Source organism: Ochlerotatus camptorhynchus, unplaced genomic scaffold (genome assembly GCF_037179485.1).
Source record: "Ochlerotatus camptorhynchus isolate MF236.1 unplaced genomic scaffold, CSIRO-AGI_Acam_v1.1 ptg000577l, whole genome shotgun sequence".
NCBI lineage: Eukaryota > Metazoa > Arthropoda > Insecta > Diptera > Culicidae > Ochlerotatus > Ochlerotatus camptorhynchus.
The window spans coordinates 1,609,876-1,635,540 of record NW_027041058.1 but is presented as its reverse complement, the minus strand read 5'-3'; the positions used below and the strand labels follow the sequence as shown (position 1 = coordinate 1,635,540).

At 39.4% G+C, this 25,665-nt stretch overlaps 1 protein-coding gene across 6 annotated transcripts in view; it reads right to left on the bottom strand.

The window, feature by feature from the left end:
* Khc-73 (Kinesin heavy chain 73) overlaps window positions 1-25,170 on the bottom strand; it is a 116,354-nt gene extending 91,184 nt beyond the window's left edge. For 2 of the 6 annotated variants that reach the window (XM_065236863.1, XM_065236868.1), the window contains exons 1-2: window positions 24,180-25,170; window positions 5,928-6,015 (exon numbers count right to left, since the gene is read on the bottom strand). In XM_065236863.1, the coding sequence (XP_065092935.1) occupies window positions 5,928-6,015; window positions 24,180-24,231 (140 nt within the window). In that variant the 5' untranslated portion in view covers window positions 24,232-25,170. The remainder of the gene's footprint in view (window positions 1-5,927; window positions 6,016-24,179) is intronic. The other 4 variants (XM_065236866.1, XM_065236865.1, XM_065236864.1 and 1 more) reach the window with 3 other exon arrangements.
* Window positions 25,171-25,665: the final 495 nt, after the last annotated feature.

Sequence of the window (25,665 nt, the reverse complement as noted above, 5' to 3'; positions counted from 1 at the left end):
ATGTACTTTCCACCAACGATAGGGTTTGATCTCCTGGACAACTTTGCCGATTACAGTACATTTTTAGCAGGTCTTGAGATATATCATATGCGAGAATTGCACGTATATACTAATACCATGAAGTGAAATATTCTGAACTACCGTCCACTAGCCAAAAGGCCTTGATCCCCTGAACAACTTTGCCCAAGACAGTAACATTCTATCTTGTCATGCTCTCTAGATATTTTATATGAGAGAATTTAACGTGTATACTAGAACTACATAGTGAGAAAATTCTTAACTATTCTACACCAAGCAATAGGCTTTGACCTCCTGAACAACTTTTTCAAAGACAGTAACTTTCTATTTGGTCAGGATCTCGAGATATATCAAATGCGAGAAGTGTATATGTATACAAACGCCACGTGGTGAGAAAATTCTGAACTACTGTCTACCAGTCGAAAAGTCTTGACCCCCTGAACAAGTTTGCCCAATACAGTAACTTTCTATCTGGTCAAGAACTCGAGCTATTGTATATACGAGAATTACACGTATATACTAGAATTTCACATGTATACTAGCACCACGAAGTGAGATAATTCTGAACTATTGTACACTAAGAAATAGGCTTTGACCTCCTGAACAACTTTGCCGAAGACAGTAACTTTCTATTTGGTCAGGATCTCGAGATATTCCATGTTGTAACCAATTAAGTCAATCCCACGTAGTATGGACACCGTTTACGCGGTTTCCATTCACATTTTCTCTATTATCCGCATTTTGGGGGTTAATTGTAATCAAAGTTTAGCTTTTTTAGTTCAAAACAAGTTTTTTGAGGAATACAAGTTGGTTTCAGATCGATTGGCAGCAACAAAATGGTAATGGAAAACTCATATGTGTTGTACAAAGTACAACAGCGCGAGTAACGGGGGGTTAACTTTTATGCATACCGTAAAACGGGGTGTAATTGATCAGCGGGGCAAAATTGATCGCTGATATTACTCGTGATATTTTTTCATGTGTAACATGTTTTTCGTTACTAAGCGTACGAATGTATCTTTGTATACATTGTAAAAATATTATGCATAAGTACAATATTGGGTATACTCAGCGATCAAATTCACCCCGCTGATCAATTTCACCCCGTTTTACGACACCTTCTTTGAAAATTTTCCCACCTAGACGGACCTAACAAATGCGAGATAGGAAGAAGTGACCGTCGTAATTAATTTTAGGCTCATAGGTTGAAAGAACTTCAGCATGTCCAAAATATATTCGTTCCCAATCAGTATGTCCAAAATATATTATGGACACTGTCCAAAATCAAGTGGAAGGGTCCCAAATAAATAATACAAATAAATAAAACATCTAGTGACATTTTACATCCAAGATGAGTAGCTTTCGAACACAACTGCATGTAAATTGCATAATAATAATAAACAAATAATATTATTTTGACATAAACGTGATCTCACTTCCTCTAGGGGTCCAAAATCAGTTGGTTACCCTATTCCTCATGACATAATTAATGCATCGCTCCTAGGCTGACATCAGGGTTTTCAACTTCCGCTGTCATTGCGTTCGGGCATTTATGACTTATGATGATAAAGCTCCAATATAATCACTACAACAATCAAAAGAACAGCTCATGTTTAAAAGAGGGAAAATCTATAAGTAACAATAAACCATACGTCATCGGAATGTTCGTTACTTTTAATTTAAATAAGGTTTCTATGAACCCCATTAGACTTAATTGGTTGCCATTCCATTAGTCATATATACTGTAACCCTTATGAAATTTTTCATACAATTAAGGACCTAGCTAGGGTAAATGTCGGCTTCGGCACCCATTGACTGTTCTCGGCAATCAAAATTTAAACGTTAATTTCACTATGTTTTACCATCAACACACTTCCCTGAATGTATCCAAATGATTCTTTAGTCTTTCAGCTTCAATCTGATTATATTTGTAGGACCGAGCAATCCTGTTATGCCAGATTTTTCTTCAAATGAAGCATACGTAATACAAAATGGGGCTGATTTCGAGTTGCCGATAATAGAACAGCTGGTTAACACGCAGTTCTAATGGGAAGGTTGCCGAAGAAAAAGAGGCTGCCGACAATAGTCACACTCACCTGAGAAGTTTAGAGCGTTGTAAAAACGCTTTCAAACAGTTTTGAAGAATTCTGTCGATTGGAATGGATAGAGAAGCAAGCAGCAGATGAATTGAAACAAACAGACACGTCATATATGTGCGTGACGCTGTGAAAATGCTAATAGAAGTGCGGACGCTGCTTAGATTGACGAGAATACGTAAATTCCCCTATTTCTAAAAAAATTGAGTTGCTCAAGTTCCATCAATGAAGTCCATTTCTTACGTCCATTATGCCAAACGACCACAATGCTGGGATATTTTATACCAAACGGTAATCCTCCTGTATTTATCTAATTATGATAACACGTGTGATAAAAGAGTTATATCATCAATAAAGAATCAAATCGAGTATTTTAATACCGCGAAACGTTTTTTTTTTGTTTATTAATTTATTTGATAAGGCTCATTCGAATTAACTTTACAGAGCCGAGGATTTTTGTTCACAATACAATACACCTTAAAACTATAATCAAAAGGTACAACACAGTAAACATTTTATCTTCCGCTATCAAATAAGCCTCCTTCACCAGAACGGGAGCCGCTTCCTGTGGTGTCATTGTATGGCAGATTCGCCAACGGGAAGCAGAGCGCTTCCATTGCAGCAATGGATGCAAAACGTGGTCAGCACTCACAAATTCATCACGAAACGGTTGCTTTCCAAAGTCGACGACGCATCGACTGAAAGAACTGCTGATGCAGAACAATAAGGAACACAATAGTTGCTGCCGAGTAAACAGACGATCGCGTGACACACATTGAGAGTGGTCTGCTTCTGTCGGCCGCGAAATAGTGCACCGTGAACTGGTATATCGCGAAAAGGATTACCTAAAAATGTTATACAACTATTTGAGATTTAAAAACTAACTTTGGGAAAATTTGTGAGTTTTATAATTTGAAAGTTGGATGAGAAATTCTATTTTTAAGAGAATATTTTTTCTTCTTTCAAACATGAAAAGTTCTTTAAAGAGCTTTAGAAAATTTCGGATTACTCAACCCCTTCGAGCCCGCGAGGTCATATATGACCACGCTCTATGATTGGTTCCATAAAATCAAAAGTGATAGATAGCTTAGATAGCATACTTCATACTTAGATAATTTTACCGAAATCTGTGAAATTTTACCGAAATCTCAACAGCTGAACGTTCGGTAAACAGTTCGGTGATTTTTAACAATTTTTCACAGACATTCGGTGAAAAATTACAGGAAATCTGTGAAAAATCACCGATTTCGGTGAAATAATCTCAGTGTGTTCATTCAGCAAAGTTGTAGTTGTGAGTGTCAACTATACAGGGTAAATATGAAAGCACCAGTTTATAGCCAAACTCAAAGGCCTGGATCTCCTAAACCATTTGAATAACACAGACTTTAATCTGGACAGCGACGATATCTTTAGGAAAGGATCATGCACTGTCATGATAATTCAACCCGACAATTTGAGATTAATTTTCTTGGTTGCAACATGTTTTAAGTACTCCACATTGTCCAAGACTTCAGACTATTTGATCTACTGGATCAACCAGGGCTTGCGCGATGTCTTCAGTGATGACACCTACCCAAACATGTTCATTGAGTTTTCGCTCATCACAAATTACCCATGAGTTCAGGCAGATGCCTTGGTTGATCAGGGAGATCAAGTAATCTGAACACCAGGAAATGTTGGAGGATCTAGAATATCTTATACACATGGAATTGAAACGTAAATGATGTGCATAATCTGTATGAACCTGTTTGGAGTTGTTTCGTAGCTAAGGGCCTTGTATCAGTCATTGTTGATCGGGTAGATCATTTGTTCTAAACTCCAGGATAATTTGGAGCACCTTGAGCATCTTATAAACATCAAAATGGATTATAAGTGATGTGCAAAAACTCAATGAACAGGTTTGGACAGGTGTCGTCACTGAGGACGTCGTGCAGGCCTTGGTTGATCCAGTAGATCAAATAGCTTGAACTCTTGGACAATTTGGAGAACCTAGAACATCTTATACACATGGAATTGAAATGTAAATGATGTGCATAATCTATATGAACTTGTTTGGAATGTTTCGTTACTAAGGGCTTTGTTATTAGTCAAGGTTGATATGGTAGATCATTGATCTGAACTCCAGAATAATTTGGATGTTATCCCAAAAAACATCTTCCTGGCTATTTTTAGGTATTTGTACTTGAATAGCCGTATCCTATCAAAAAACGTTAGTATTATATGCTTTTGAAAAAATGGGACTGAGGTGTTAAACAATTAAGAAAGAGTTTAAGAGTTTCCACAGTTACAATTACAAATACTGTGATACTGGGTTCAATATTAGACTATTTTCACACGTTTAGGGCTTGTGTTACAGTCGGGCTAATGTCAGTCGGGGCTGGTGACGTTCTAGCAAATGTTATAGAATGCGCAAAAATGGCTTGTATGTACAATAGTGAAGAATACATCAATGCAATTGAACTTGGACGCATAACCGTTAATATGATCTATGTATCTTCCTATAACATGATACAGTTACAGTGTTAACTCGGCTGTCGACAGCAGCAGGCTACTGCGTGTCACACGAGCGTCTGTTACTCGGCAGCTACCATTGTTCTTCTTCAGTTGTTCTTTCGGTTGATGCGTCGTCGACTTTGTAAAGCAACCGTTTCGTCATGAGTGTGAGTGCTGACCACGTTTCGCGTCCATTGCTGCAATGGAAGCGCTCTGCCCCCCGTTGGCGATACTGCCATACAAATATCAATGTAGAAAAACATAGGTTAATCTCAATCAATTTGTTTCAAGAAATATTAAACTTTGGAAGAGTATATAGTCAGAAACATCACAACATTGAATTTGTGATGGCTATATCGGAAATACATTTAATAAGTGATTGATTGAGTTCCATCAAGCAAAAAAACAGAAAACAGTTTTTTTTTCAGATATTCGGAAAATATGTAAACCATACTATATAAAAACTCTAAACGATATCAAAGCTAATACCCTAAGCTACAAAATGGAACCAATGTTTCCAGTTCGGAACTAATGCAGAGATTAAATGTAATTATTATATTCTACTATCAAAGTTACCCGCATTATCAAAGATACCCCGTTTTATGGTAATTCTTGTTATACTAGAATATCTTCTTAAACAGTTAGATCTCAAATTTGGTAACACGTAGTTTTCACATTTTTTGCATTCCACAAGGTTTATTATTACAAAGATAATAAGTTGAATTAGACAGTGTTGGGTATGTTGGGATTGAAGACCTTAGTGTCGTATTGCCGAAATGGAGATCTCATCATAATTCCAAATAATTTTTGCTTGAATTTCAGAAAATATCTGAATGCTTGCAAGGTTAATATTCAAGCGTAACTATTCAAATCGACGTATCTGTTTTTGTAAACAATCACTTCAATCGACTATTTGTGGCAAGTGCTAGCTTTCTATAATAAGTCACTATTGTATTTGTGTGTTTCCAAGGCTGAAAGGCTTATCATCAAAAACCTACATACACCACTGAATACACTTCGAATATGAGTAGTGTATTCCGAACAATGTACGTTCTTCAAACGTACAGAGGCCCTTGAACATAAACCAAAAACAACAACAAGAGCAACAACGTCGACAACGAGAACGAGATCGGGTGCCAGAAATTTGGTGGGCTCCAACCGTGTCCTCGCACCTGCTGGGAAACTGCTCCATCCCAGTGCCTAGAAAGCAAGAGCAAAAAGCGAAACAGGGCCACACGACTCGCGTCGCATCAAGAACCACTTTTTCCCACTTTTGCTCTCTATTCGAGGCTGTGATGTTTCCCCCACACTCGCACTTACCTTTCCATCTTATCTAATGTGGCAGGATATTTCAAAATCGTCTGTGAATCGTTCATTTCTATCACATTCTCGGTGGCGAGCTCGAGTTCTGAAATGAAAGATAGAAGACAGTAGAGAGAGAGAGAGAAAAAAAGTGGTGTTTTAGTGGCAGCATAGGTACATGTATTTGCAACAACTGGATTTTATAGTAACGCAACATAGCTTAGAAATGAAAAAGGAAGTGGGCTGCAACGCGCCTTCATGAGACTCGCCGAGCCTACTCGGCTGTAGGACGGAGGTAGGTTCTTTCGCGCTTTCGGTCGTTTGGTGTCATGCTATCTGCGTCGTCGTCGGTCGTCTTGTTATGGTTGGAGTAGATTTCTGTCAAGAGTGTGTGACTTACCATTGCTCGTTCGCTCGAGGGGGTAGTATTTGTGCCGTAGTAGCACGTACTATCTAAAGTCTAGTGTGGTTTTGAGTCGCGAATGTTAATCAACTGAATGGATGAAGAAGTGAACGTTACTTAGCAACTGAGTGCGTTAGTCATGCAGAACCTAAATTGATATATTGCTAGACTTTTATGGCATTAAATCCAGCTTTTCGCTTTAAGCCGATAATGGTCTAATGGCCTTTTTTGTCTTAAGTGAAACTGAGAAACATTTGCATGCTTAACATGCTCTATGAAAGAGTTTCAAGAACATTTGCAATACAAAATGCCTGGCAAAGTCAAGAGATATCAAGCTCCGGTGTTCCAAAAAGCATATCTTATAGGGGAAATGACGGCTTCGGCATGACAGACTATTTTCGGCAACCCAAATTGAAACACTATTTTCACTGGATTTTCTTACGAAAACACTTCGCTGAATGCATGCAAACGATTCTTTATGCTTTCAGCTTCTTTGACTATATTTTTACCACTGAGAAAAAGCAATCTAGCAGGGTTTTCTTGAAATGAAACACACGCACTACAAATTGTAGCTGATTTTGAGTTGCCGATAATAGAACAGCAGATTTACATGCAGTTAAAATGGAACGGTTGCCGAAGAAAAACTGGTTGCCGACAATACTCGCTCTCACTAGAGAAGATTGGAGCTTTGAAAAAGCGTTTCAAAACAGTTTTTGACAATTCTTTCGACTGAAATTGTTAGAGCAGCTGGCAGCAAAAGATTGTAAACACACCAATACTGCATATGTGTGCGTTCCTTAGAGAAAAAGGCTATAGAAAGAAGGTCGCTGCTTAGGTTGCCGAGAATACGTAAATTCCCCTACGAGTTTTCGAATCAATACAACTAGTAGGATACATGCAGGGCTATTACAGAAATCCCGATTTACAATCCACAAATTTCGCTTTACGACATTTGTTCAATCGCACCAAGAATTCCAAATAAACGCCAAACAATTAAACTTATTTTAAAAATCGGATTTCCACAGAAATTTAGGCCTCAAAACTGAACAAACATTAGTATAAATTACATTCGCTTAGTCTCCGTTTTCTTCTCTAACGGCCTCCCTTAGCTCAATTGGTGATGGTGCAGCTATAAAGCAAGACCATGCTGGAGGTGGCTGGGTTCGAATTCCCGGCCCGGTCTAAGAATTTTTCGGGTTGGACAATGACTGTACTTGCCACCAGGCATGGAAAATCTGCATTCATTTACATTCATTTGCTCCTAACTTTTTCATGAACAGAATTCCGCAAAATAATGTATTGAGCTTTTGTAGGTTTTGTTATTAGCTACAACTTTTGCTAACAACTTAAATCCGTATCTCTTATGCATGACGAACCAGAGCAAACAGAATCTACTACTGTTTTTCAGTGAATGTATTTTACATTCACTGAAAAACAGTAACGAGTTCTGCCCGCTCTAATTCGTGATGCATATGCGATACAGATTTGAGTTATGGGCAAAAGTTGTAGCTAATAACAAAACCTACTAAAGCTCTATACATCAATTTGCGGTATGCTGCTGGAGAAAAAAGTGAGAGGTAAATGAATGTAAATGAATACATGAAATGAATGTAAATGATTTTCCATGCCTGCTTGCCACACAATTATACTAATGTAAAAATGGTACTGGCATCGAAAGCTCTCAATTAATAACTGTGGAAGTGTATCTAGAACACTAAGTTGAGAGGAAGGTTGCATATACTCATTTCAGCTAAAACAATGTTTTTTTTTAACTATGAAATAATTAGATGCTAGGATCATATTTTGAATTGGTAAGATACAAGAAGAGGTTGCAAAGAATGTATTTGAAATATTAAACCTGTTTATTTCACTTCATGAGAGTCACAATCAGCGATTTTTCACACACTCACTCACTCACTCAACGATCAGCAAATCACTGATTGTGACTCATAGAAAGCAAAATTTACAGGTTTTATGTTTCCAACGCATACTTTGTAACCTCTTTTTGTAAGTTACAAGTAGAACATGTCATCATAACATCTTTTGGTTTTATTATTCCGAAAAATATTATTTTAGCTGAAATGAGTATTTGCAACCTTGGTTGAGAGCACGCAATAAGCTAATATGCGACAAGCAATAAGCTTGAAATACGAACAAGAAGACGTTGTCAATAAAATATAACGTTACAACTGCCTACCTTGAACATGGCATTTGAGTAATCGAAAATTAATCTAACTTTCGATTGAACATATTTCAATTTTTGATCTGGAATTCATTAACAGGGGAAAATAGCTCTAATGTAGGCCTATGGATCTAAAGATTGGGCCAATCGATAAAATTTAGAACAATGCGTCATCTGGGCAATACAAATTAATATTTTCGGATGCTAGTGAACAATTGGAAAAATGCTTTCCTTTGAAATTTAAACATGGGCCCAATTTTAGGAATACTTAGTGACATCTACATGGCTCAGAAATTATGACGAATTTTTAAGGTTAGTTTTCATAAACTTTAAAATAAGTTTGGGTAGCAAATACAACATTATTCAAAACTTGTACATTAGAGTGATGCAACATTTTCAATTTTCGCAGTGCTCAAACGACAAACGGATTTTGATGTGTCTCATACAATTTAAACTCATTTGGTAATAAACTGACTTGGCTCAAATCATTTGAAGCTTACATGGAAAGTAGTATACGAAAACCGATTTTTTTATTCATCTGTTTTTTCCATATTTCCCTGATAAAACAGTTTTACAGCTGTTCTTATCGGATTTTTTCGCAGATACAACTTTGCGGAAGACCGTTTTTTAGCCAAACGTCAAATAGTTATTAATTACACTGTGCAACAAATCGAAACTTTTTTTTCTAGGACTGAGAAAGTCGACCATATTTGACTGTCTTGTGGTCCTCTGAGTAAAAGTCTCGAACAAACTTATACTCTAACACGTCCTAATTTTTTGGTACCGCCCTCTTTATGAATTTTGGTATGTTGTCCCGATGTCAGTCGTATACTGCCTAACTAAAGCATATTCCGACATTGCCGTCCAAGAGTTTTTTTTGTAGAAAATGACTTGAGGAACATTTTTTTAGATGTCTTTATGAATTTTGGTATGTTGTCCCGATGATGGTCGTATGCTGCCTAACTAGAGTATGTTATGACATTGTCGTCTGAAAGTGTTTTGTAGGAAGAAGTGACTAGACAACATTTGAAAACGATATCTCGCCATCTTACCCCTCGTTCGGGTGATTTTTCAATATAGATACCCCCGTAAAAATCTAAAATCCATGGAAATTTACCGTAAACAACTTTGGGATGCGATGAGATGTTAAGATTAATTTCACCACGGTTTGCCGAGAGATACCAGCAGTATTTTGACATGCCTGTAATTTCGGGTGTACGTTGGGCTCCTAACGTTGTATGTACTTCGTGTGACAATAGCTTGAGATAATGGGAATGCGGGAGAGCTGTGCATTTATCATTTGGAGTTCCGATGATATGGAGCTACCGGGACATCCACAATGCAGAGAACTGTTATGTATGCGTAAATAAGGTGTTGGGCCACAACAAACGTTCGAGAGATAATATCACCTATAAAGAAGTATCATCAGCTAAAATTCCATTGTGAATTCGGAAGCTATTCCTGTTCCAAAGCACCTACAATACAATGTAATTTTCGGACAAGCCTCATTACCATCATTAGCAACAACAAGTTACTCTGCTTATGTGCCCATCCCAGGTTAGTGATAAACACAAGATCACTTGAACAAAATAGTCCGACAACTGAATCTGTCCCGGTGTAAATACAACATCCTTCCGACATCGACAGAAATCATTTGTTCCATTTTTTACGAGCAACAGAGAAAATATGTTTGCATACTGTATAGACATCAATGGATTAATGACTGAAATGGGAAATGAATACCGGGCAGATGATTGGCGTCTTTTTATCGATGGTTGTAAAATCTCACTTAAAGCTGTTCTACTGTACGTTGATAACTCGAAAAATCCTGTGCTAATTGCAACCTGCGTAAACACAAAAGAAACCTACGATAGTCTTAAACAGATTTGAGATGCAGTTAAGTACAGCCCGGATATCAGGAAGCTAGAGAAGAGTACAGTCTTCGAAAACAATATTTTGCCAAAGGAACAAGTTGCCTGGAGATGCGTTAAAGATGTGATTCATAATTGTCTTGGAACAAATCGGTCTGCCAGATTCCGATCAATTATTGAGAGTATGATAATCGCGTTCAACGATATAAATGTGCACATGTCCCTAAAAATCCATTTCCTGCATTACCATCTTGATCAACTCGAGAAACAATTGAGCACCGAAACCGATGAACACGGCGAAAGATTTCATCAGATTGCTGCACCATTTGAAGCTTGCTATGCAGGAAAAAAGTTGGCATCTCTGTTGGCAGAATTATGCTGGAACTTATTTGAAGCCGAGTAATTAATAGTTACAATTTGGGTTTATCTCGTAATAAAAACAAAAAAAGCATGAAAAGCCACTTTTCTTTTCATTCCTTAAAGCTAAAGAAATTGCCAATAACCAGACAACTGAGCGTATCTTATCGCTTTCAAATGTTCTGAAAAAATGTTCCTCAAGTCATTTTCTACAAAAAACTCTTGGACGGCAATGTCGTAACATGCTTTAGTTAGACAGTATACGACTGACATCGGGACAACATACCAATATGCATAAAGAGGGCAGTACCAAAAAATTAGGACGTGCTAGAGTATAAGTTTGTTCGAGACTTTTACTCAGGAGACAACGAGAAAGTCAAATAAAGTGAATTTTCCCAGTCCTAGACAAGTGTTATTTAAGAGATTGATTATCTTATAGCATGATCAAGCAACTGTTTTGTGGCAGTTGATTGAGTATAATCATAAGACACCAGCGACTTGGATCATTTATAACTTTTGTTCCTTACATTTAATCGAAAAGTGGTCATCAGCAAAGTTGCAGCTGAGAATATCCAATAAGCACACACACACTTAGAAATTACCGTCGATTTAGATAATTTTTACCAAAATGTCAACAGTTGTCCTTGCTCACTTTCTACTCTCTATATACAATTTTCACACTGCCGTACTCTAACGGAACTATCAACTCTATACTTTCATCTTCTCGTCTATCGTATAAAAATTACCACTTTAGTCTGTTATTTGAAATTTAGCATCTTCAACTACGCACTTCTAGTTTATTGCGTGCTTCGAACGGTAATTTCTGACCGCTGTAGTGCTTTAAAGTTACTGATCAATACCACCTCGCTTTTGTTGTGGGCTATCTGCAGCTTCACTCCATGCATTAGGTTTCCAATCATTTCGACCGCCTCGGTCGCCAACATTTCCATCTATTCCAGCGTCTTGCCTGTTACCGTAAGACGACGTTGTCCGCAAAGCCAACGATCTCAACTCGTTTGGGTAGCTTCAGCGTTAGACCGCCGTTTTAAATCACGTTCCAGAGCGTTGGACCAAGGAATTCCCACCGTGATCCTAATCGATCTCTGTCCCATATTTGGCTCGTAGATCAGAACCCGGTTCTGGAAGTAGCGTCGGCCTCCCAGCTGGAGCATTCTTGACGTCGCTCGTTATCACAGCGCAATATCGATCTCCTTTTCACTTCTGTTTCGACGCCTTCCGGCTCTCCGACAATCCTTGCTCACTCTCCGTGCATTCCAGCCTGTTTAGGATGATCCTCTCCAAGAGTTTTCCTGCTACGAGTTGCTCATTGGTGACTTCGTCGTTATCTTCCTCTTCGTCTCCGTACGATGTATCTGACATCTTGACATCTGATCTTCGTCATCACGACACGGTGTGTGTCGTTGGCAGCAGCGTCTCGACCCAGCTCCAGTTGAAAGTTTGACTTGCTCTGCTTTATCTCTCGTTCATGTGCTCGAAACATTCCTCTACGTTCCTCTCTGTCTTCCTCTCTGAACACGTCTTCTGGCTCTGAGACAACTAGCGCGGAGGGTGCTAATTGCCTCGTTGCAGCAGTAAGCTGGAGGCCGTCTGTTATTTAGCTCCAGTTTCCTCGGCATGGTCGTGTCACATGCTCTCCCTAACGATTCTGTCATCTCGTCTTCCACTTCAGGTGGCAAGTTCTCGTCCTCTGCACAGGATTCCGTTGGCCGATGCCATATAGGATTGCGTCACTATGGGTCTATCCTTCACACACTCTCCTATTCATGTTTTCCACCATCGACGGACTGCAGTCCACATAAAGTGACGTCGATAATGGATTCACGGCCAACCCTTAGCGAAAATTGCTGGTGGTGCCTTTATTGAACAGCCAAGGCTTCCAGCAGAATGTGCCCTCTTGCGTTGGTACATCTGTTTCCCCTACTCCACTGCCTAAGCATTGAAGTCTCCTCCGATGACTACCGGTCTTCGTCCAATCAGCTCTTCGGTAAGTCCAACCAGCGTCTCGTGGAACTGCTCCCATCGTCCATCGGGTGCGTAGCAACTGCATATGAATATTCCGTTATTTTTGGCGATCACGAAACCTTCTTCTTGAATGGGGTATCTGCCCATAACTTGTATTGCATCCATTCCAGCTCTATCCGCCACCTAGTTACCTTTATCGGGAGGGACTTGATACAGCTGTGCAGTGTCGCAATAATTGAGGTTTATTTGAGTTACAATTAAGTGTCATTTAATGCGAAATGCTTGAGAATTCATGCTTAAAAACCAAAAAGTTCAGCAAAATCTTCAGGCTGACAAAATCGGGGAAAAAAAGCTGACAAAATCTTCAGGCTGACAAAATCGGAAAAGCACATAAAAAAATTGTTTTCCCATAGCAATTTCCATTTTTTTTCCTTGTCGGATATTTTCATCACTGCGATCATTTTTCTGATCTATTGTGATATATTCCCCTTTTTTCCTTAGCTATTCAAGATGCCGAATCACTATTATTAGGAGTTATCGCCATCGTTTGACTAATAGCATTATCCCAGTTCGGCAATACACTTCAAAAAAGTGTCAAAATGTCAAAGGGTTCTATCAGTCCCTTGTCGAAGAGCTTAGAAAATTGCCGGAAAGTGGCATAGCAAATGTTCCGAGTCTTCTTTTCTATGCTACAGAAGCGACATACATCATCTTGAAGTTTTCCAATCAGCTTCAAGTGATAACGGCTCGGACAATGACCTGTTCTAAGACCTGCATATATACTAAGATCTTTCTTAGAAAGTTCAAAGATTTTGTGGGTCACAGAAATGTTTGGATTAATGAATCGCTTCGACTGCCTGGCAATGGAAGTGTTCTTCCAGTTTTCCTCTACTTTAGAAAATTCCAACGCTTTTAGCTCCATTCTAAGAGATGCTGCCGATTAGCCACAAAAGAGCTCTGGCCCTAAGAAATTATGAGAAGAGCCGAGTCTTGCTAGTGCATCAGCTCTTTCATTTTCGTCAATCCCGCAATGACCAGGAACCCAATATAAGTTGACTGATTGTGACAAGACAATTTTTGAAGTGATTAAACACCAGGGTGTCCATTCAAATCCAATTTTCCAATTCCCTGTTTTTTCCCCGTTCTTAAAAAAAAACAAACCAGAAAAATTTATAGATAATCATATTTTTTCAGCAGAATTGCTCTATAATACGTCTATTTTGCAGAAAAATATGAGATAAGATTTGCATTAATATGTTGTTGATCTAGATCTCCAAAATCTCATGAAAGCATAAATTCGTATGAAATCAAAGGATCTCCTGCAAAAAATTAGCCTAAATGTTGTTTTGGTATGTTGAAAAAAGCATAAATCAATACGCAGTATTAAAACACTTAAAATCTTCCAGGAGTTTAGATCTTGAAATTTTTAGGCATATAAAAAACATTTTGTGGGATACAAAGATGTGTTACCAAAATATTTAAATTGTATTGGAGATATTTTACAGGTTCATACATATCTTGTTCGATTTCCAGTTATGAGCATTTTGAATCTCCGTTTGAAATATAATTTAATATTATCAATACGATGGTTCGACTTAATGATAGAATCGGTAAACTTTCAGGAAACCATATAATATAATTGCCCAAGTAACAATTTTGGTTTTATCATGGTTTTGAAGAGGCCTGATAGGTTTAGAATTGACTTAAAGACCACATTGAAATCGGAAATGTTGCCTTGTGTGGTTTGGAATATTAGGTTTTTCAAAATTCCTGGAGTTCAGATCTTTATTCTTTTGTTTTAATTTATATATTATATTATTATACATTTTATTATATATGTTATATTATTATATTATTATATATTATATTATTATATATTATACTATATGTAATAGTAACTTTAACACTCATGGATCATTCGTGACTTATCACGGTTAGATTTAAGTTCGTGATAATGATGATTAAAGGGTGTCCACGATGAAATTGCCACACTATGAAATTGCTCTAACTTTTTAACCGTTGGGTAGAATTTAATGAAAATTTGGGTGGATTTAGTTCATAGTGCATTATTTACATCCTGCAAGTTTTAAAGTCCTGTGATCAAAACTCGCGGAAATGGAGTCGAAAGAACAGCTCGTGCGTGATAAAATCTTGCGCATTCATCACGAGAACAAGGATCTCTCGCATCGTTCCATCGCTAAAACGTTGGGAATCGCGAATTCCACGGTGTCGCGAGTGATTAAGCATCGGAAGCCCAGAAGTGAAGGAAAAAGTATTCCATACAACACCAAAAATCCCAACCGCGTAGTTGGGGCCTTCAACCGAAATCCGAACGCCTCCGTTAGGGATGTGGCTAAGAAGCTGCACCTAAGCCGAAGTTTTGTCCAGAAGGCCAAAACTAAGGCTGGGCTTCGAACGTTCAAGGTACAAAAGGCCCCTAATCGCGACGAGAAGCAGAACAAGTCCGCCAAAACCCGTGCCAGGAAGTTGTACCTCAACATGCTGACGAAAGTTGAATGCTGCATCATGGACGACGAAACATATGTGAAGGCCGACTTCAAACAGATCCCCGGCAACCTGTTTTTCACGGCCAAGGATAAGTTCAGCGTTCCGGAGCATGTCCGCACTCAGAAGATGTCCAAATTTGCGAAGAAATTCCTGGTTTGGCAAGCCATCTGCACGTCCGGGAAGCGGAGTGCACCTTTCGTGACCCAGGACACGATGAACGGACAGGTGTACATAAAAGAGTGCCTCCAGAAGCGGCTGCTTCCTCTCCTGAAGGCCCACAACGTCCCAACAATCTTCTGGCCGGATTTGGCCTCATGCCACTACTCCAAGGACGTGCTGAAGTGGTATGCGGACAATAAGGTCAATTTCGTGCCGAAAATGTTCAACCCTCCCAACACTCCGGAGCTCCGCCCCATCGAGAAGTACTGGGCGATTATGAAGCAGCACCTTCTTAAACGACCTAAGGTAGTGAAGACAGTCGAGGAACTGAAGAAAGTATGGGTTTACATGCAAAAAACGGTTGATTCACAGGTTGTGCAGAATCTTAAGGCTAAGGCCAAAGTGCGGGCATTTGCGTATGGACTGTAAATAAAATACGAGTAAAATGGTAAAATGAAGTTTAATAGTTATTTCTCAATCCCTGAAAATTTGCTGGCAATCGGATGAAAACTCGAATTTTGCGAATCAATTTTGTGTGTGGCAATTTCATCGTGGACACCCTTTACCCCTAGCTTTGAGCTGGATGATTTATCTATAAGATTATCAAGTACATTGACTTCAGTGTGAGAGGTATGGACAGGCTAATCAAGGTATTCCTGACTAATCTTGTGTACCTAATTAGCACAAAGTGCAGAAATTATTTTTAATTTATTCAATCATCTCATGTTTTTTTTTAAGTCCGTTGATTGTGTACGGTGTCGAACATTTGCAGGCCAAGCATGATCGGGTATGCAAGGAGTTTGAGATCGGATATTTTTTTAATTGGCATAAATTTGCTTTTCTATCTTCAAGTAGCTTCGTGACAAGATACGTCTCCGTTAGGCTTTATATTAACAATATTCGGAAAACTGTAGCAAAATAATTCAAAAAATGTTCATCCAATGACAACCAAAAGAAATTCTAAAAAATACTCTGTAAGCTATCTTGGTAGCTCTACATGCTCCAACAAGTGAAAAAAAGAATAGATTTGTTTTGTAATTTTGAGGAATTTTGATACTTTACCACAGTGAAAGCAAAATATGAAAATTGTAAACAAAAGTGTAAACAAATGAGCACAATCATGTATATTAAAAATAATAATTATTGATTCCATGTAAAATTGCAAGTTTTATAAGGGTTTCAATGATTCTTGAAGACCAAATTATGGCCTACAAGACTATGATAAAACCAAAATTGTAACTAAGGATGAGTATACATTATCTTTCCCGGTGCGATTTGGGTTTTACCGCATTTTTCCCGGCAAATCCGAATTCCCGGTTTTTTCCCGGATTTCCCGGTTGGATGGACACCCTGTTAAACACACTTAGTTTTGATGTACATGTCGCCGACTTTAAAGCGTTTAGAGCAGATTGACTGTCGGACATGATGCATATATTTGAACTCTTATAGTTTCTACGCAGACATACAGTAGAACACTCTAAAATTGCTTGTTGCCCATAGGAACCGATACGTTTATCCCTGACCCACTTGATTTTTCAATCTTGAACCATCTGTATAAAGAACAGTCGATCCTAGACGAAGAACCGGACCACCAAATTGACATGAATTGCGCCCAGGGTCAAATACTTATAAAATTGGATTGAAATTGTATCCTTTCTCCATCCAGTCTTCGTTGTTTCTTACTAGAGAGTTGATACTAAACAGTTTTTAGAATCCTAAGATGTCCTCTAAGGTCTCCTTCAAAGAGTTTCACTGACCTTGTAATCCTTAGAGCACACTTTTCGGCTTCTAATTGCACAAATTGATGCAATGGTAGCATATAAAGCAAAGCATCCAATGTCTTCGATGGTGTACTGCTCATTGCACATGTTGCTAACCTTTGGAGTTTTTTAAACTTTCTCTGAGCAAGACTCTCTTCTGTTGTTTTTGGCCACCGGACCAACGCACGATAAGTAATCCTGGGTTTCACAATTGCCGAGTAAATCCAATGGATCAATTTCGGTTTCAGTCCCCACTGTTTACCGTATGTTCTTTTGCATATTCATAGAGCATTAGTAGCTTTGTTTATTGCCTGCTCTAGATGCATATTCCAATAAAGTTTACTATCAAGGATTACTTCACGATATTTGACAGCATTAGAAAGTTCCAAAAGTGTACCTTTCAATCTTATGTTATCTGATAAAAATTTCTTTCTTCGCATAAATGGCACAATAGTAGTTTTAGAAGGATTTATGTTCAATCCTTCCCTATCACACCACGATGAGACAAAATTTAAGGCAATTTGTATTCTGTTAGTTGTATTCATATTTGCCACGTACAATTATGACTATATCATCTGTGAAGCCAATTATTTCGAAGCCTTGGGCTATTAAATTTTTGAGACAATCATCAACTATTAAAGACCACAATAAAGATGATAACACGCCTCCTTGCGAACATCCTTCGGTTGCTTCCATATATACTTTAAATGGTTTGTACCTGGTCAGTTTCTTACCAAATGAGTTCAAATTTTTGGAGGCTAATCAATTCTGAATTTATTTATTTATTTTATTCTTATTTCATCTGACTTTTTTCAGTCCTTATGAAATCTAGGATGGGGAAAAGCCTCTTTGAGTAAACCATTCAGTTGGCTCAAAGAGGCGTAAAAACCCCATGTCTTTTCATACATATAACAATAAATAAAATTACAAATAGTCAATACACAGAATACGTTGAATACAAATAAATACAAATGACAAACATATTAAAAGCTAGGTCAATAATCTAAAATAATTAAACACAACAATCTGCAAATGCGTCGCAGCTCTCGCGTCGGAGGGTTGGAAACTCGGCGTAGTGTTGTAGAAGGACCATGTATTAAAAAAAACAGCAGGTAATACACACTTTCGAAGTAGCAGTGATTGGACAGATACTCACCGCTGTGCATTGAGGCGGCGTTGAAAAGTGTCCACTAACATCGTTAAACCGAGAAGACATTATCCTGATAGGATCGTGTTGACCATAACGGCTGTTTCGGGTAGCAAGGTGCAGGAAATTACGTTGCCTCAAAGGTCTTTGCGGCGCATATACGTGCAATTCTGCAAGAATATCTGGGGCATCGATTTCATTGGTCATTACCTTAGCGACGAAGATGGCCTGCAAATTGGATCTTCGCTTCTCCAGAGTATCGATGCCTAACAGCATATGGAGGAAGATTTGACAAATCACGCCAGGGTAAGTGGTGAAGAGCGAGGCGCACAAACTTTTTCTGCACCGCCTCGATACGGTCAATCCAGTTTCTGTTGTACGGGCCCCATACCAGCACGGAAGATTTCAAAATAGATCGAACCAGTGCACAGAAAAGGGGCAATTCTGACAATAATTCCATAGGAATTCAGAGGATAATTTCAAGGAATTTCTAGGAGTATTTCAAGGGGATTACGAGGAGAATTACAAGGATACTTCAGAGGAATACATTAGAATTATTGACAAAAATTGAAGAAAGGTGCACGAGGATAAAATATTCCAAGGCAATTCTGAGAAGATGATTTCTAGAGAAGAGTTCTAAGGTAGCTCTGGAGACTATTTATCAAGCTGAACATTGCATTAGGTCCTAAGTAACATTGACAGATTCACTTCGTCGACTTTCTCTTTGTATCCCCACGGCCATGTAGAGACATTCCCAGGTATTTTCAGCACACAGATCGATAAAAAACCTTTTATCTAGCATCCAATACGACAAACACAACAAGAAACGGTTATGTGCTCGAGTTATTTGTTTATTTGGTTCCACATCAACAGACTGGGCTTAGTCGTAATGATGGATTAAGCAATACTAGGAAATACAATATAGTCAAGAAGTAACAAGCTGCAAAGGCCGTGAAGTCCAACTTAATTCATAATTCTTAAAAATATACCAAGTGAAAATCAAATAAGGAAGCAACACGATTGAAAACCCTTTGTAGCCCATTGATAGCACCATACGAACTATAGTTTGTACGACGAAAAAGTATCCTCAGCATTGCGTTGTTACGGAGTGCTCGTGGTTGAACGTTAACGTCGATTTGTTGTAGAATAGAAGGACAATCGATTCTGCCCTGTAGAATGTCTGCCACAAACAGGGCCCTTTTCGTATCTCTTCGACTCCACAAAGGATCCAGGTGAATTAACTGGCACCGACTTTCGTAGCTTGGAAGGCGATGAGGATCCCTCCAAGGCAACCGTCGAAGGGCAAACCAGATGAATCGTCGTTGAATAGACTCTACTCTTTGTACACTGCTTTGGTGATTGGGATTCCATACAGGGCAGCAGTATTCTAACACCGACCGGACGAGGGAGCAGGAAAGCGACTTCAAACAGTAGATGTCCGTGAAACTTTTAGCTATCCTGAAAATGAAGCCGAGCGTTCTGGATGCCTTGTCGATCACGTACGAGATATCTAGATAGAGCTGGAATTAGGGCTTAACAGCTTTTGTAAACAATGACTTCTATCGATGATTTCTAGAAATTCAAGGCTCGCCCACGCAAACCAACATCCTCATCGGATAGGGAAAGACTTCCACTACCCGATGGTTATGTTAGTCTGCGTGGGCGTGCCTTGAGTTCCTAGAAAAAGCTGTTACGCCCTAATTCCAGCTCTATCTAGATATGCTGGCTGTTTGTGAGTTGAAAATCTAATACCTCGTTCATATTACAGCCTATATCACCGTAATATAGGCTGTCTTGCAATGAGCACTCATACATAGGATTTCCAGTGAAAACTAGATGTATGAGTGCTCATTGCAAGACAGCGTATATCACGTGATATACGCTGTAATGTGAACGGGGTATAAGATGACTCCCAGATCCTTAATGTGATTCACACGATGTACGTCAACGCCTTCTAGGATATAACTGAATGTAATTGGATGTTTTTTTTCCGTGAGAACGTGATTACTGAAAATTTTGTTGGATTTACAACCGGTTCAGTTGGCACGAATTAGCAAAAGCGTTGAGTTGGAGTTGGAGAAAGTGGCAGTTAGCGATGGCTCGGATTCGGAGATAGATTTTCATGTCGTCTGAGAACGAAACTGACGCCGTTGAAATACACAAGAAATTTCAACGGGCAGAGGTGGCTACCTTGCGGAATACTCGAAGCGGCAGGGAACGAAGGAGATCGATTGCAACTTCCAACTGACGATCAAATAGATGAGATTCGAACCATCGTAGGAGACTGCCGTTTATACCGAGCCTATCCAGTTTGGCAATCGCTATAGGATGGTTCAACTTGTCGAAGGCGGCTGATAGGTCAGTGTAGATGACATCTGTTTGCATATGGTCTGTCATACTCTCCGTATTGTACGAGGTGAGACACAGAAGGTTGGAAGTGGTCGACCGCCCTGCCATGAAACCATGCTGGTCTTCGCTGAAGTGCTGCTTGAAGTGAGAGACTAATGGTTCCATAACGACAAACTCGAACAGTTTAGATATGGCACACAACGATGTGATGCCGCGATATTTGTCGATGTTTCTTTTGCATCCCTTCTTATGCACTGGAAACATTTCAGCTGATTTCCAGCAGGAAGGAAACACCCCCTGAAGAGGGACATTTTGAACAGAAGGCAGAGAGTAGCCACCAGGCTTCCGATGTGTTGCTTGAGAAAGACGGAAGGAACTCCGTCAGGTCCAGGCTTAAATGTAGACTTCAGTTGCGAAGCCGCCCTAGTTATCATAGCGAGGTCGATGTTGATAGCTGCCAAAGATTGACCAGACATTGGAACATTACTGCCTGCTAGAGAAACGTACTCGTCAGGTAGGATCTCATTCGAGAATACACTCCGAAAGAGAAAGTCGACGAAGAGAATCAATCAATGTTACTTAGGACCTAATGCAATGTTCGGCTTGATATAACAAGGGAATTCTGAAGCATATTCTAATGACATTTGAAGAAGAATGATGAGAAATGATAATTATAGCAAGTAACTATTGTCTATACAAATTTCCAAAAATGTATATGGACGGAGAGGGAAGGTGCCGGGGCGAAAACCTTTTAAAACCACGTAGATTTTGAACAGCCCCTCTCTGAATTGACCTCGCAAAAATTTAAAATATCCCAGTGCTTCCCAAAATGTCAGCTACAGAGTATCAAAACACTGAGAGCACGCAACGACGATTGTCATGACAAACTCTCACTGCAACATATCTTGATTGGAAAGGTGGATGGAAGAAGAAATTTTGTTTTCAACACACGTGGTGGAAGCTATGTCTTCAACCACGTTTGTTGCTAACCAAATTTGAAACAATGTTATCTCTATTACTTGCCGTTACGTTACTGTTCACCCATTCACCTAGATTTTCCTTCAAGAACGCCTTATTCACTAAGTTCTACCCACCGCTTGTTCTCGGGGAGTTTTCAACCATTTCGCTCTGATTATCTGCAAGTTCTCTATTGACTGGTAGAAAGCCCGCCGAGAAAAAACGGTGGATAGAATTCAGTGGGTAACGCCTTCTTCGGTGGATAGCTGTATGTCATTTTGTCATGATAAAGAAATTTTCGATTTTTCACATCCAACACTCATTTTTGATCAGCTCACATCCAACACTCTTAGAATTCCCGGAACTCCAGACACTGTTATTTCTACAAAAACTAAGATTTACGACATTCTCGGAATATTCAGAGCCTAAGAGTTTTGCTACTTTCTGCGAAATCCAGAATGATTTCGACAGCCTGCAGCGTCGGAAACTTCCCACACTACAGAACTCATGAAACACTCTACACCTCGAAATCCTGGCTCGAGTATCCCCGACGGCTGTTCCAGGAATTTCTGAGTTTTTCAGGAACTTAGTAGGGTTTTAAAGTTTCGAAAGTTCTGAAAGCACGCGGAGTACCGTACTATCCGAAGAATTGTGTACGGGCAAAAGCTTCATGAGATCTGGTAGTTTCTAAAATTTCTGGAAGTTTTTAGAGGGTTTTCGCCGCCTCTGATCACGGGAAGTAAAGCCGTTGGTCCCCGGTTCATGAGTTGATGGGTCGATAGGTAGGGTCCAGGTGTGGGAGCTGCCTTCCTGGTGCGTCGGTAGCATTGGTGCTCAGCACGGAAAACAAGATCGACGAAAAAAAAAATAAATAAAAATAAAGTGCTAGTAGTGTGGGTTTGGCAGTTTTTTCAACTTTTCCAGTATGACATGATTTCATTACTTCTCTAGAAATGGTTACATTCAATAATAATCGTTTTATGGGAGCCCTAGGTAATTTAGGAAAAGGAAACAGCCCTGAAAGTTACAGAATACTGCCTTTGTCTTCGAAAGCCGTGCGATTTCTAATAAATAATTGATATGCTAATTATCGATCATTAAAAGTGGTGGACCATCATCATCACCATCACAATCAAAATTTTGCTGCATGTAAACCAAACGGCAAACACATGGGATTCTTGAATCTCCTGTTTCTTACGACAAATGTTCTTACAACAGGACTGAAATGAACAAACAACTTTTCCCAGCATCAATAATGATGTGCGAAACCTTATTAAGATGATTCTCTAGGTCAAAGTTATTAATGGAAATCACTATAGCTCACAGAATTAACTTACATTAATTTGCAGTCTTCCTACGGCCACATTACATAATCTGTAAACGCGAGGATTTATTGCAGATCTCTCATATTTTGCGCATAAAAAAATATTTTAGAGAATCACTTGCATTTCTTGGTTTGATGTGCAGACATTCAATTCCCGAAATTCTATTTAAAAAATGAGTAATTCCAGAAGACTTACAACATCCAAATCTAAGAGGCATTTATCGTACTTTCGATCACCAGATAAGCTAACAAAGAAGTTAATTTTACAGTGGTGACACATTAATTAAAAATGTTGTCTAGTTCAATAATATGTTTTGCTCAATATATCGTGTAGGTACTGATAATTTCGTCAGAAACGACAAATTCTGCGGATACAAAGCATCGATGCAATATTAACTCGTTTGTATAGGTGTACCTGCGACAGTAATCCATCAGAATAAAGTATAACGGACTGCTAACCTAGAGACAGTTGAGTATGCTATAAAATTATACAGTCAACAGATAAGATAATCTTTCACACTAATGTATTCACTACGTCGCGTCGTCGTCTGCTGCTAACAATATCAAACGGAGAATCCTCGTTTTCTCCTACTAAACTAGTAGCTACAGAAGGAACACCGTCAAGAGCACAGGTAGCTAATCAATTAGTTAAGTGATGCTTTTAATTTACAGAATGTTTTCCAGCATTTAAACTTGAAATAGAATAGTTTAATCTCTGATCCGATGCTCTATGCAACTACGACACAGTCACATCGGGCAGTGCAGTTCTTTGTTCCGCAAATATTGTAAATGTCTGTTTTGATGAAGTCATAATTGCAATGTGCAACTGGGGAGCCGGAGACCCAGATGGGTGGTGAAAAGCTGTGCGGCTACTCCGATACACTCGTCAATAAGTGCAAACGATAGATTGGGGAGATGAGACCTCATTTTTTTTTTGTGAGCTTCCTTCCTCCATCGGTGTAAATCCATTCATCTACTACCCGTCATCAATAAACTTTTACTTTACACTCCGTTCGTCAGCAGAGACGAGGGTTGCGCTTTAATTGAAGGTCAAACGTTTGGTTGATTTCGCTTCGAGAAATCGCGTCAAATGCGTTCGATTTCGATTTTTATTCGGGTTGTGTAGAGGAATGTTTCTACCAAGCACAGGATGACTAATATTGTTTTATGTATAAGAAAACTGGACTCTTGTTCTGGCTAGATACCAAATTATATGGAGGGAACTACGCAATGGGGGAGGATATAGAAGAACCGTAATGGGGAAACTTACCTCGACGATTGAAAGGTCGAACCCGCACCGCGACTTTAATTTTGTCGGACATTTTCGATGGTTCTTGCTGCTGTATCCTTCTTCTCAAGCAATTGTATTAAAACATTAAACTAAATATTTTCTTGTATAACTAAGGTAGATAGGTATATCAAAAAATAATCAACACTAAATCGCGGACATTGAAGGAGAGGATTGGAAAATTTTCTCAATCAAAAATCCTTCACGAGTAGGTTGGTAGCAGCACAAAAAAAACTCCTCCGAGGGAGGGGGGGCTACACCTTTATGCACTTGTTTTTCTTCTCTCTGACTCACACACCACGAAACAGAATTTATCATACGTATGGAATAATAACAATGAAAAAACCCTCTTTGCAGGCTGGTTGTTGGCTAGTTGACTGGTTGACTGGCACAAAACACACTTCACTCTACCACACACCGACACAAAAAAAAAGCACACAAGGCAGACCAGGAGGCGAAAAGAGGATCTCTTTTTCCTTCTCTCACACACTCTCCTCTATCGACGAGGGCTGCTCGCCATCTTGATTTTTGGGGCTGATTTTTTCCTTTGCTTCCTTGCACCACTACTGTGCCGAAGAGCCACAGAACAGCAACCTTCAGCAGGACCCCCACGGGAGGATCCGGAGATTTCCGGACGATTCCCGTTCTCGCACACGCTCTACCTACTCACTGATCGATAAAGTAGTTTCACTGCACAACTTCAGATTCGCACGGATTTTGATTCCGTAGGAAAATTCCGATGCACACGGGTCGTAGGTGGCTTTCAGGACCTTCCACTTCGATTCGCCCCGTTTTCAACCTTTTGCTGAAACGCTCCGAGGGCTAAAGGCAATTTTGCTGATTCGGTCGTTGTTCTACTTGCTTCATGCTTCTTGTATTATTTTGTATTGTTTCAAACACGCGAGTAATCACACAAAAACGCACCACCTCCGGTCGCCGCGAGAGCAGAATTAACACAAAATCGAATCGCTGCCCTGATGGTGCAGCACGGGGATATCGACGAACGTCAACGCGAAACCGAGAGAGCGCATGAATGACAGTTCCAGCTTTCAAATCCCATCAATGGAGCAGGTGAGTCGAATAGTTGAGTGCTCGGTTGTGTAGGTGTAGAGCGAAGGAGACGGCTGGCTGGAGAACGGCGAATAACGGGAGTGTGAGTGAGAACGGTAGGCTTTGTTTACCGTGCTGCTGGGGTGTTCGATGTGTGCATGACTGCATGCTTAGGTGTTCCATTCATGGAACGAACCTTGCCAACGAGATGACAGTCAGACTGATGTTGGAGCGAAAACGTTTCTGGAGGGGTCGAGCCTTTTAATTTTACTCACTCAATGTGGGATAGGGTGACCAGTTTTCGTTACGGTCTCGGGAAAGTAATTTAAAGTGCATGTACAAGTACATCTACTGGATTTACTTGGTTTTTTTTTATTGAAAAGATGACCCATCTTACCCTATAACTTTTATAAAAATA